The sequence below is a fragment of the Prionailurus viverrinus genome, chromosome A3 (assembly GCF_022837055.1).
Source record: "Prionailurus viverrinus isolate Anna chromosome A3, UM_Priviv_1.0, whole genome shotgun sequence".
NCBI classification, from domain to species: Eukaryota; Metazoa; Chordata; class Mammalia; order Carnivora; family Felidae; genus Prionailurus; species Prionailurus viverrinus.
In genome coordinates, this window is record NC_062563.1 from 59,266,704 (window position 1) to 59,280,689 (window position 13,986).

General features: G+C 45.9%; 1 protein-coding gene across 3 annotated transcripts in view; it reads left to right on the forward strand.

The window, feature by feature from the left end:
* Positions 1-13,986, forward strand: part of TBC1D8 (TBC1 domain family member 8) — a 118,364-nt gene that overhangs the window by 70,012 nt on the left and 34,366 nt on the right. For 2 of the 3 annotated variants that reach the window (XM_047852351.1, XM_047852353.1), the window contains 4 exons: positions 9,040-9,247; positions 10,858-11,052; positions 11,995-12,174; positions 13,568-13,718. In XM_047852351.1, coding sequence (XP_047708307.1) covers positions 9,040-9,247; positions 10,858-11,052; positions 11,995-12,174; positions 13,568-13,718 — 734 coding nt within the window. The remainder of the gene's footprint in view (positions 1-9,039; positions 9,248-10,857; positions 11,053-11,994; positions 12,175-13,567; positions 13,719-13,986) is intronic. The other variant, XM_047852352.1, reaches the window with a different exon arrangement.

Genomic DNA, 13,986 nt, shown 5'->3' on the forward strand with positions numbered 1-13,986 from the left:
GTATCGATGGACACAAAGTTGTTTCTACCTTTTAGCTATCGTATATGATGCTGCTGTGAGCAGGTATGCGCAAATATCTGTTCGAGTTCCTGCTTTCATGACTTTTGGGCATATACCCAGAAGTGGAATTATGAGATCATAGGGTAGTTCTGTGTGATTCTGTGTCCAGTCATTAAAAAAGCCTTTAATGGATAAAGAAATTGTGGTTTATATACACAATGGAGTACTACGTGGTAAGGAGAAAGAACGAAATATGGCCCTTTGTAGCAACATGGATGGAACTGGAGAGTGTTATGCTAAGTGAAATAAGCCATACAGAGAAAGACAGATACCATATGTGTTCGTTCTTATGTGGATCCTGAGAAACTTAACAGGAACCCATGGGGGAGGGGAAGGGAAAAAAAGAAAAAAAAGAGGTTAGAGTGGGAGAGAGCCAAAGCATAAGAGACTCTTAAAAACTGAGAACAAACAGGGTTGATGGGGGGTGGGAGGGAGGGGAGGGTGGGTGATGGGTACTGAGGGGGGCATCTTTTGGGATGAGCACTGGCTGTTGTATGGAAACCAACTTGACAATAAATTTCGTATATTAAAAAAATTAAAAAATGAAACCTTTAAAAAAATTTTTTTAAACTGTTTATTTTTGAGAGACAGTATGAGTGGGGGAGGGGCAGAGAGGGGGCCGGGGGTGGGGCGGCGGACACAGGATCTGAGGCGGGCTCTGTGCTGACAGCAGAGAGTCCGATGTGGGGCTCAAACTCACAAACCGTGAGATCACGACCTGAGCTGAAGTCAGATGCTCAACCAACTGAGCCACCCAAGCGCTCCCCCAAAATCTTTTTTTTAATCCACTGTAACATTCCTGTTACTCTTTAGACACATTTACTGTTTTCTCTGAACATCTGGGAGAACATGGGTCTAATTAGTAGTCTCTAAATGGTGGTGTGTTTGTTTGTAGTTTACATGTACTCAGCAAGAATTCAGAGCCCCTGCTATGTGCATATGTTATAAATTGATCATGTATAGTCACAAAATAAGGCAAAAATCAAAAAGTGCACTTTTTGGTAAAACGCCAATGAATTTAATTTCACTTGGTTTTGTGTCCTCTCTGAGAATCTGACACTTCCTTTGCAAGAGGGGATGCTGCTGCTTGTCACTCCCTTACAAAAAGGGAACCTTGGGTTGCTGCCCTTGGGTCTTCTGACTCCCAGCCCTGAGCTCCTCCCTGTGCCTCCTGCGGGTTTCACATTATATCTCTGGCTCTGTCTCTGGTCCAGAGAAGACAGTCCAGCACAGTGGTCACCCCGCTCTCCCATATTTCTTTTTATATTTTTTAATTAAAAAAAATTTTTTTTAATGTTTATTTTTGAGAGAGAGTGAGAGAGACAGAGCATGAGTGTGGGAGGAGCAGAGAGAGGGAGACACAGAATCTGAAGCAGGCTCCAGGCACTGAACTGTCAGCACAGAGCCTGACGTGGGGCTTGAACGCATGAACCACGAGATCACGACCTGAGCCAAAGTCAGACTTAGCTTAACCAGCTGAACCACTCAGGTGCCCCTATATGAATTTTTTTTTTTAATGTTTATTTTTGAGAGAAAGAGAGAGCGTGAGCAGGGGAGGGACAGAGAGAGAGGGAGAGAGAAACAGAATCCAAAGTAGGCTCCAGGCTCCGAGCTGTCAGCACAGAGCCTGATGTGGGGCCTGGACTCACCAACCGCAAGATCATGACCTGAGCAGAAGTCAGACACTCAACCGACTGAGCCACCCAGGCGTCCCTCCTATATTTCTTTAAGTATCTCTATAGTAGTTTGGTATCTGAGTCTTTTTAGTCCAACAAAGATCAGTTACTACAACTCAGTTGTAGGAGTTGTTAAAGGGCTCCTATAAATCACCCATTAGAACTTAACACCTCTCCTGTGGGTTTTGCACACAGATGTGTACGTGTGTGAATTGCAGCTGGGTTTTAGGAATAGGAGGCCAGCTAATAGCCTTGTGTGTTCTGGTCAGCTCCATGAGCATTGGGATCTCAGGTGACTGCTCACAAATTTCCTGATGTTCCTTCATGGCTCCACTTCTAGATGTAGCATTTTGGCTTGGGGCAGAAATAGGGAAAGAAGAGGCAGATGGCAGGTTTGTAGCGCTTCAGACACTTTGGTATACTCATTCATTTTGGAAGAGAATTCATCAGTACAGTTTCCATTCACATTCCAGAACTCAGGTGCATTATACAAGGCTCTCCTTCCTCTACTTTCTGTCCTAGAAACATGTAGAAAGGAGAAGAGAGAGAAAAGGACAAAAGGGGGCCTTGGCAGTGGCTGGTGGTGGAGCTGCTGGGGACCCATGGGTGCCTAGGGCTGGCCCCAGTGTGGACGGCAGGATTCTGGTCTGTGGTGTGTTTTGCTGGTCACTGCACTTTGAGTAACTTCTTCCAAAAGTGAAAGGCATGTCCTTGCATACCAGTTGCTTGCTGGGTCTCGTGTAGCTTTCTGTCATGGAGACATAGGCCTGTGGACATAAACAGGTAATGACTCAGTCAGCTTGACATCCTGCCAAGAGAGCCCAGGTTTTCAAGTTGAGGAAAACAGTCTCTCGATGCTAAGGGCACAATCAGAAGTGCTGGAATGGTCCTCAGGCTCCCTTTTGTTGATGTATTTTCACTTCCCTTCCCAGATAAGGGCTTTAGAAAGGTGCCCTTGGGGTCACGAATGTGGTGAGCCATCTGATTATGGATTAGTCATGTTCACTGCTTGTGCTTACTCCCATGGGACTTGGGGACAGAGGAGAGTGGGGCTGGAACTCCAGTGGGAGCCAGGAGGGTGGGATGGTACATCATACAACAGAACCAGTCAGATAAGTTAGAGCCAGCAGAACTGGAGAGTCCCCTAGCCCAGCCCTCACACTGCACAGAGGAGGGCCTGGATCAGGGATTCTGGTGTATAGTAACAGAATCCAGGGAAGGGGGGTGACTGAGGCTGGGGAAGGGGCTTTCAGGAGTTGGGCAGAACAAATGCATTGATTGTTCCTGAAATTTACAACATAAAATAACCAGACTGAAGTTGTGAGTGATAGGTTGAGAACAGTATGGCCAGCTATTTTGGGGGTAGGATATTGGTGAGGTGATGGGTTTCAATAAATCAGAATTAGTATCTTCATTAAAATCTGTATTGACTGGCTGGAAAGTACTGGAGGGAAGCTCAGTTAATGCACTGTAGTAAATGGAGATTCATTCTAAGCTATTGTAAGATTTGTTGTAAGGTGTTTCTGCGATTTCCAGAGGTGAACAGTGGCTGCCAGGGGGCTGATGTCTTCAGTAATAAGCCCTCATCCTCATGGGGTGCCTGGGTGGCTCAGTTGGTTAAGCTCTGGATTTCGGCTCAGGTCATGATCTCATGGTTCATGAGTTCGAGCCCCTCGTTGGACTCTGCAGTGTGGAATCTTCTTGGGATTCTCTCCCTCTTTCTGTCCCTCCCCAGTTCCCTCCTCCCCAAGTAAATAATAATAATAATAATAATAATAATAATAATAATAAACCTTAAAAATTAAAAAAAAAAAAAAAAAGCCCTCATCCCCTGTTGCCTGGCTGATTCTCAGCTCCCCAGCCTGGCTTGTCAGACCTTTGGCCTTTCCTGCCTAGATTCACTCCCTTTTCTGCTCTTCTCCTGTGTCCCTATTCAGAATTTCCAGGCTCACTCTGTAATTTATTCAACTTTCAGCCCTTGTGATTCTAGTTCAGAGTTGACATCTCTTGGGGCTCATGCAGTCCCAAACAGCTTCCACCTCACCAGGGAAGGCCTGCGTCTCCCGCCCCTGCAGAGCCCTAGCTGCCCTGAGCTTGTGCAGGTCATTTAGGTGGCTCTCTCTGGGGCGGGACAAAGGCAGGAGCCCTGCGTGTGAAAAAGCCTTCTGGATGCTGGTGTCGTTGAGGCCCTGGTCTGTCGAGGCTCCATTGGCTGGATTTTCAGAGAAACGGGGCACTGCAGGCACCAGCTGAGTCCACCTCCACACTGCTGGTTGTTGTCTGAGGGCCGATCCTGCCACCACTGTGCCCAGGGGACCCAGCCTAAGATGTTGCAGGGCAATGTTGTCCTTCTGTTTCCGGAGTGCTCTTGGGAGAAGGCTGAGGAAAGGTGTTTTAAGTAAACACACATTGGAGAAACACAGTGTTTTATGTGCAGACTTGGGCTTTGAGGAGACATAGTGTATCTGGCCTTTCTGCCTTGTTTCTACATTATTGGTTCTTGGTATATTCCAGAGTTTCAGAGGAGCTGGGCGTGGGTCTGTGGGCAAGTATGTTAACTAAGAGCCTCCAGAAATCATTGTATGTGTTTTTCTGGGGCTGACTGGCTGCAGAGGACTGAGATATTCCAGCAGGGCCGGGATGGTGCTTGAGGCCTCCTGTTGAGGACACAGATAGGAAGTCCTCACACCCTGAGCTAGCCCATCTGCCCCAGCCTGACACACAGACTGAGTTTGGGGGAAGCATTTGACCTTGAGAAGCTCTGAGCTGCTGACACACAGTAGGTTTGTATATGTGCATGAGTGATAAATGAGGGAGGGAGAGTTTGTGTATAAGGCCTAATACAGGTTTTCCCTAAAGCATTCTAAAAGGTTGATGGGTAAGAGAGAGGGGAAACCTATTTTTGATACCTGTATCTAAACTAGGAGGGGAAAATCTAATTCTAGGTTTGCAGAGAAACAAAAGAACTACCTACCCCTTCATTTCTTGGGTCTGAGGTCTAAGAAATTAAGTCTAGATTTTTTTTAAGTTTATTTATTTATTTTTAAGTGGGAGTAGAGGAGAAGCAGACAGGAGCAGAGAGAGAATGCCAAGTAGGCTCTGTGCTGTCAGTACAGAGCCTGATGTGGGGCTCAAGCTTGTGAATCATGAGACCATGACCTGAGCCAAAATCAAGAATCAGATGCTTAACCGACTGAGCCATCCAGGCACCCAAGTCTGGATTTTTAAATTGTCTGCATATAGTCTAGAATTTTCTGCATGGTTGTCATGCAGAATTGCACATATTAATTTCAGCTTTAACAGCAAACTTGGTGTTGCTCCATATTCTGATGAACCCCTGTTGATTTCCAGGTGATTCCAGGCTCATACAATGACATGTGTTAAGACAGGATGATTTGTGGCACCTTCCCCTTCTCTTCTCCACTGTAGCTTTCTCTTAGAGCAGTTGCTTTGGCCGGCACATACCAGCACCGTGGACAAGAGCTGGTGAATACTGTCAGGGTTGCTGGGCTAGTTTCCATCTTTCTGGGGGCACTTCTGCTGTGGCTTTCAGGCCCAAGCTTAGCTAGTGCTTTCTGAATGGTAGGTTATGACCCATGTCTGTTGGTCATCTCTATGGAGGAAAAGTGGGAACATTTAGTAAGTGCTAGAAGGTCTGAAAGGCAAATTGTGGCCAGCAGGCTTTGTTTTTGGTGCTCTTCAGAAAGATGAGCTGGCATTTTTAGCATCACAACTATCACCTGCTTGGAAACAGACCCAAGGGATGAGGCGGTCTTACTCTGAGCTTCATAAAGGGCTTGTGCTACTCATCTCTCAAGCTGCTGGTCTTCATCTCAGTTATGTTGGAAAGTTAAATACCACATATATACATGTAATGCATATTTAGAAGTAGAATTGGAAGAGAACTTTCTAAGGAAGGAAGATGACTTCAGAAGTCCCTCCTGCTGCTTTCTGTCTTATAATGCTAGGTCACTGGTCTCCGGCTGCTGAATGTGTGAGAGATGGGCCCTTGGAGTGACAGGGAACAGCCCAGAAAGGAGAATGGAGATGGTGTGTAGTATGGAGAAGGGGCTGAACTGAGCTGCTGGCTGACGCAGCGGGTGTACTGAATAGAAACATCAGATAACTGAGCACCTTAACTCTTAAATTGAAGAGCTGGATGCAAAGTGAATACAAAAAGTCTTTCCATCCCCTCTCTCTGTGCTTCTAGGGAAGAGTAGCCAACAGGTGAATTCAGTGGTGGCTGGAGCCACATCTGTAAGATAAGTACAGACAGGCTGCACTGGCTTCACTTTCACCACAGCCAGCCTGGCCAGCATGCTTTGGGGACAAGGATGTAAGTCTTCCAGCGTAAATGTGTTGAATGCATGTGTCTCCTCCCTGCTTTCAGGGAACTGGGGTGATCTTGAGGGGCCTTGCCTTCCATCCTGTAGTACATGAATTTCTAGAGCATTCATGGTGCTTTCCCATGTTCTCCCGGCTCCTCTGTGGAGCAAGTGTAGGCTCCTTTGGAAACAGCCATCTGTGGAATATCAGCACTGCAGGGTAAGGAACTGTAGCTTTGGCCTTCAGTAACTGGACCCATCTTGATCTTGGAATTTATATAGTTTCTTTCTTTATTTAGAGGACTTTCTGGACATGTAAGTATCTTTTCTTTGTGAGGGTTTGATAATAAATTCCAAGCACTCACCTGTCTCTGGGGTGGAGGGGGAGGGGTGTCTCTGGGAAGACAGTTGTGTGATGGTGTGAAAACAAGGACTGGGTTGGGAACGAGAACAGGGGCAGAAAGGGCATCTGTGTGCAAGCATGGCCCCGGTGAGGGGGGCACGTGTCTAAAAGATCACTCAGGCTGCAGAGTTTCATACTTTTCTTTTATGCAATATTTAAAAAGTTTCTCTTTTCCTAAAAGAAAATGGAATAATTTTTTAAAAAGCTAACAATACGTGGTCAGGTAGAAAGTTTAAGCAGAATAAAATGAAAAGTGGAAATCCTACAATGAAGAGTCAACTGCTATTAACATTTTAGGCAAAGTCTTTTTACACATCACTTTCTGCAAATTATAGAGAATCTATGTAAATGGGGTCATACTGTAGATGCTGTTTATTTTTTTAATTATTTTTTTTTATTTTTATTTTTTGAAAGAGGGAGAGCACAAGCATGAGCAGGGGAGAGGCATAGAGAGAGGGAGAGAGAGGATCCCCAGCAGGCTCCAATATGTCAGTGCAGAGCCCAGCACAGGGCTCGATCCCATGAACCATGAGATCATGACCTGAATGGAAACCAAGAGTCTGATGCCCAACCAACTGAGCCACCCAGGCACCCCTGTAGATACTGTTTCTGACCTGCTTTCTCAATATTGTGGACATCATTTTATGTTTGCAGGGATCCCTTGAAGCAGAAAGGTTAGGTATTGTTTCCATTTTACAGATGTCAGGATGTGATATGGAGGAGTGTGTCTAAGGTCACACAGCTAATAAGCCAAGAGTTTATATTCCTTACTTTGAGCATAGTGCTAATTATATCAGACAAAGTTAAAGAACTCTTATTTAATGTGGCAAGGAAAAAAATTTTTTTTGAGAGAGAAAACATGAGTGGGAGAGGGGCAGAGTGGAGGAGAGAGAGAATCCCAAGCCAGCTCCAAGCTGAGCACAGAACCCAATGTGGGGCTTGATCTCATGACTGTGAGGTCATGACCTGAGTCAAAATCAAGTCAGATGCTTAACTGACTGAACCACCCAGGCGCCCCACAAAGAAAATTTTTTATCTTTGTACAGTGGAATTTCCCTTCTACTAGAATTTTGGGGTATGACATACATTCATCAGTATTTTTAAACATTGTGATTTGGCTGCCTTCTTGCTTTACTGGATGTTACAGCCAAGAATCGGGGTTTGGTGGGGGTTCCCTGGGGTAGGATCTCTCCCCTAGCTCACCACCATTCTCTGCTGTCTGTACTGATGTGACACTGATGTGCTTCTCTCTGGCAATACTTTACTTAGATTTTTTTTATTTAGAAGGATTTTTTTTTTTTTTAATTTAAGAGAGAGAGAGTGTGCATGAGAGGGGGAAGGGCACAGGGAGAGGGAGAGAGAATTCCAAGCAGGTTCCACACTGTCACTGTGAGCCCAATGCAGGGCTTGATCCCATGAACTGTAAGATCATGACTTGAGTTGAAACCAGGAGTTGGACACTTAACTGACTGAGTCACCCAGGTGCCCCTGGATTTGTTTTTTAAAGGTAATAATAGTTAATGATTATTCAGCACTTACTATATGCCCGCACAGATCTAAATTTTTTTAAAGCTTTTTTGAGCTATAATTCATACATTTAATTCATACATATAATTCATACAATTCACCCTGTTAAAGTGTCCATTCAGTGGTTTTTTAGTCTATTCACAGAGCTGTGCAACCATCACCACAATTGATTTAGAACATTTTCTTCACCCCAAGAAGAAACCCTGTACTCATGAGTAGTCACTCCCCACTTCTCCCTTTATCCCCAGCCCTAAGCAATCACTAATCTATTTTCTGTGGTTATGAGTTTTGCCCATTCTGGAAATTCCATATAAATGCAATCAGGCAGTGTGTAGTCTTTTGTATCTGTAAGGTTTTCAGGGTTCACCTGTGTTGTGGCATGTGTCTGTACTTTGTTGCTCGGCAGTGTGGCCGAGTAATATTCCATGGTGTGGCCCTGTCATGTTGTGTTTATCCATTTATCAGTTGATGGACATTTGGGTTGTTGCCAGTTCTCGGCTATTATGAATAATGCTGCTGTGAACACGCATGTACAGGGTTTTCAGCAGATATACATTTTCAGTTCTCTTGGGTGTATACCTAGGCGGGGAATTGCAGGGTCTTATGGTAACTCCATGTTGAGCCTTTTGAGAAACAGCCAGACTGTTGCCCAAAGTGGCTGCACATTCCCACCAGCAGTGTGCGAAGGTGTCAGTTTCTCCACATCCTTGTCAACCCTTGTTGTTATCTTACTTTTGGATACTGGATTCTTCATTGTTTTATGGTAATTCACAATGTTACTCAAACCAGGAAGGAAGATCTGTGAGTTTGTCATAATACTTTTGCGCAGGGGCAGCCCCTTCTGCCTTGAGTACACGTTCCAAAGATTGGCTGTGAAGTGGGGTGCACGCTAATGACCCACGCAGGACCTGGAGGGGCTCAGCACCTTTTGGCATCCACTTCAATATCCGGCTATGCCAGTGAGTGATTTCACAGAGTTTTTCTTTGTACTCCAGTGTGTTAAGTCACCATTCCTGCCTCTTCTTCTTCTCTGTCCCTCCTTCGCCAGGGACCTTGAAGCCAGAGCACAGAATGAGTTCTTCCGGGCTTTCTTCAGGCTGCCGAGGCAAGAGAAGCTGCACGCAGTCGTGGACTGTTCGCTGTGGACGCCGTTCAGTCGCTGTCACACTGTCGGGCGGATGTTCACATCTGACCGTTACATCTGCTTCGCCAGCAAGGAGGACGGCTGCTGTAATGTCATCCTCCCGCTCAGAGAGGTAGCCGCCCTGGCAGGAGCTTCCCAAGCCCACCTTTTATCCTTGAGCCCATGGTCACTGTGAGACCTGGCACAGGCAGGGGTGCTCAGCCAGCAGGGTTTGGCCAGCTAAACACGGGCCTCTGGAGGGAAGCACGGCCTGAATTTGACCAGTACTGATTTGGTTGTTGTTTTTTCTGTCGTTGCTACAGCCACCTGAAATTTGCATAGAAGTGATTGGTGAGAATAAAACACTCACACCTCAGGGTGTTTGATAAAGTTCTCATTAGAAAGTACATGCCTAGCAATTAAAGCTTTTCCAACAGCCCTTAGGAATGAATCCACCCCTTTCACTCACAAAAATGGGGAAAGCAAAAAAACAACTGACAAAAAAGCATCACCTTTTGAAAATGTCAGATTGCTTGGCTTTTATATCCTCCTGGGACTTGAGTTAAACATTTAAAAAATGTTTCCTTTAACATGGATCAGGTCCCTTCCTCCTAGAAAATTGTCCAGTTGTGTTCCCGGAAATGCAAGGCAACCTGCGGCCACTTCTGGATCTGATAAGCCCAGTCCTTCGGTTTCAAGGCATGTCTGTTGGGACAGTAACAGCAACTCTTGTTTCACACCAGGACCTCCAAATTCGAAGCACTGCTCTTTGGAAAAACTCAAATTTTTTTCATTTGTGTGATCTCCCTCCATGTCATTTTCTAGCTGTTTTCATTTTGCAAATATTCTTACTTTGGAGTGGAGCAAGAAATCCAAGGGTTGTCTTACATACACACTTGTTTTATTGTTGTAACATATATATGACATTGCATTTAGCACTTCACCCACTTTTTAAAGAAAAATTTTTAATGTTTATTTTTGAGAGAGAGAGAGACAAGAGAGACCATGAGCAGGGGAGGGACAGAGAGAGAGGGAGATACAGAATCCGAAGCAGGTTCCAGGCTCTGAGCTGTCAGCACAGAGCCCAACATGGGGCTCAAACCCACGAACCACGAGATCGTGACCTGAGCCGAAGTCGGACGCTTAACCAACTGAGCCACCCAGGTGCCCCTCACTTCACCCATGTTTAAGTGTTACGGTGCAGTGGCATTAAATACATCACATTATTGTGTACCCATTACCAGAACTTCTTCATTTTCCCAAACTGAAACTCTGTCTCCATCATGCACTAACTCCCCATCCTCCCTCACAGCCCCGGGCAACCACCACTCTACTTTCTTTTTCTGAATGTGATAGCTCTAGTTCCCTCTTGTAAGTGGAATCATACAACACTTGCCTGTTTGTGTCTGGCTTATTTCACTTAGCATAATGTCCTCAAGGTTCATTCCATGTTGTAGCAGGTGTCAGAATTTCTCTCCTATTTAAGGCTGAGTAATATTCCCTTGTGTGGATAGAGCACATTTTGTTTCTGCGTTCACCTGCTGATGGATACTTGGGTTATTTTGACCTTTTGGCTCTTGTGAATATGCTTGCTGCCTTGCCACTTTTTAACCTTTGTATCAGTTCCTTATTGAAGTTACTTGGTTTTACTTCCTAGCACATGATATTTTCTAAATATGTAACTGAAATGCGTGCCCTCCTTTTTCTCTTGCTGCACCTTTGTGTATAATTTTTTTGCAATAGGTGGTGAGCATTGAGAAGATGGAGGACACAAGTCTGCTACCTAATCCCGTCATTGTCAGCATCAGGAGCAAGATGGCCTTCCAGTTCATTGAGCTAAAGGACAGAGATAGCTTGGTGGGGAGCCTGCTCGTGAGGCTGCAGCAGGTGCACGCCAACCACCCCGTGCATTATGACACCTCCCAAGATGAAGACATGGTATGATCCTTAGAAACAGTGGGATCCTATAAAATGAGGGTCTCTTTCCTCACCACCTCCAGGGCAGTGATCTCTAAAGGGTGTGCACGTGACACTAATCTACTTGGGTATGAGAGAAGTGTGTAAGAGATGACTGGACCTGTGTACCAGACACTGTATCGCTTCTGATACTCGAGGGATCCTGAGTGGGTGCTACACAGGTCCGAGGGTGCCCCATGCAGATGAGCGGTTGGAGGGGCTAACGGGGCCCCCTGTTCACAGGTTACAGGGGTTCATAGGGCACCCCTCAGCAGAGGTGAGTGGATCTGATGGGCACCCCTCCATATGTTAGGTTGGTGGGAGACACCCATATGGCAAAGGGATTGACAGGGCACCACTCACAGGTTGGAGGGTTTGATTGGGGAATTGACCCGCAGGTTAGTGAACAACCCCCTCACAGGTTGGAAGGGTCAGTGCCCCCCACCTGACTTTGGATGTTATTTGGGGGCAGATGTAACTTGTTAAAAGAGAAGTTACATTGTCCTTAAGGTTGGACAGCTGTAAAACAGACCCGGATCTGCTGGGGCCTTGTCTCCTGTTGTTACACGCTCATCCCTCTCTTGCTTGACCTCTTTTTACCCACGCAGTGAGAGGGAGGAAAGGAGATAGTCTCTCCGTACCGTAGAGTTGTTTTTTGAAGATTGACATCCTCAGTTCTGGAAGCATACAAGAAATGGTGCTTGGCTGGCTCCCTGTTGGACCCATGCTGGGTGTGTGTGAGCAGCCTTACCGGGAAAGCACAATGAGGATCAAATCTGTTGGGTCTAATGTTAGTCTGTTTCCCTTGAGTCATTAATAGGCATGTTTAAGTATGTTATCTTCATGCCTCCAAAGGCAAAACAAAGACTCTTCCATAGGTAAAGCAGTGACTTTCTTCTGGCTCCCCTCCTTTTTTCTTTCCAGCAGACTTCACCTGTGTTTCATTCAACAAGCATGTGCGGTGACCACAAGTTTGGAGATCTTGAAATGGTGTCCTCTCAAAATAGTGAGGAAAGTGAAAAAGAGAAGAGCCCGCGCCTGTACCCCGAGGCCCTGATATCTGTCTTCCAGCAGTCGGGCAGCCAGAGCCCCGACTTGCGAATGGTGGGTGGCATGGCTCTGCCTTCTTGAGCCCCAACCCCGCAGGCCTCGGGAGAGCAGGTGTGGTGCGGGTGGCCGTGCAGCCCCAGTGGCTAGCGCCCCTCCCTCTTCCTCTTTGGCAGTAGTGGGAGGGGGTCAGCTGATGCCAGTTGCCTGGGCACATCTGGATACATGGAGGATGTGGTCAAATGACCAAGGGCAATGACTTTCCTACCTGCCCTATAAGTGGCTCTTTGACGATACTCTTGGCCATGTGACCTGTAGAGCCATCAGTGCTGTCCTCTGTGGGTTCTTCCAGATACAGAACAAGTGTTTCTCTTCTTACCCAGTGGTGTCTGTGTGGGTTCCTTTTGCAACGTTTCTTGTTTCTCTCCTGGAACAAAAGGTCTCCTGTACTGTAGTTTTACTGGACTGAAGATATTTCTATTACATTTATTTATACTCATCCACTTTGTAGGGAGAATGTAAGGGCAAGGTTACATACAATAGGGTGAATGGGCTAGAAATTGTACTCTTAAAAGATACGATGGCTAGAAGGAAGCTGCGTTGGGACCCATGTGCCAGGGGTATCTATGGACATCTTGCTTAAAAGGCCATCTAGGGATAATTTTTTTTTAAGTTTATTTATTTTGAGAGAGAGTGTGAGTGCGACAGAGCACGTACATGCAAGCAGGGTTGGGGCAGAGAGAGAGAAGGAGAGAGAGAGAATCCCAAGCAGGCTCCACACTGTCTGCACAAAGCCTGACAAGGGGCTGAAACCACAAAGCATGAGATCATGACCTGAGCTGAAATCAAGAGTCAGATGCTCATCCGATGGAGCTACCCAGACCGCACCATCTACAGATGATTTTAAAGGATTTTTAGTTGCCTAGAGAAATGGTATCTTTCTTGTTTCTGATAATGAGAACAATGTAATTTTTTTAGGTTTCAGTTTTTCTTCTGGTTGTGGCAGAGCTCAGGGTAAATTACAATCCCCACCCACCTCTTGCCCTCATTTGCCCTCTGAGCTGACCTGTGTTTTAGCAGCTGGCTTGCTGTCAACATCCTGAGAAGCTTCCCTAACGTCCCCCACTCCCACCCCTCCCTCCTATCTGCTTTGGGCGACTTGAGTGTTTGTACAAACATATTCTTACGATCAACTTTGCCAAGAAAATGGCATTTTATTTGTGTAAACCCTCCTGCTGGGCTCTGAACTCCACAAGGCCTGGTACACTGTTATTCATCTTTACATCCTCTGTGCCTGGAAGTGTTTCAAAAATATTTGCTGACCCAGTTGCCCATTATTGTTGGTTCCTCTGTTAACAGAGGCAACATCCCTCTGCTATGCATTCTGGATGGGCTATAGTGGAAGGTATGGACGGGCGTCTTTGTACATTAACAAAGTTTCCATTTGCAGTCCAGGGAGCAGATAAAAATAAGCCTGTGGAATGACCACTTTGTGGAATATGGCAGAACCGTGTGTATGTTTCGCACAGAGAAGATCCGGAAGCTTGTAGCCATGGGGATCCCTGAGTCTTTACGTGGCAAACTCTGGCTGCTTTTCTCAGGTAAGTGTTTCTGGTATTTTGAGGCCAAAAGTTCTTTCTGGAGCAGAACAGGAACAGAGGTCCAGATCTGAACAACGTGTGTGTGCAGGCAAGTCATCTGTCTTTAGATTCTTTCTGTGATGTTCCCAGCCCAGAACTTCAGCACTCTTACTGTGTTACCTGTGGAACCTGGGTCAAGTTGCCTGAGACCCCTGGGCTGCGATGTTCTCCTTGGTCAATGTGAGATCTGGCTGAAGTGACCTCCTCTCTTTTAAAAATAATGTTGAGT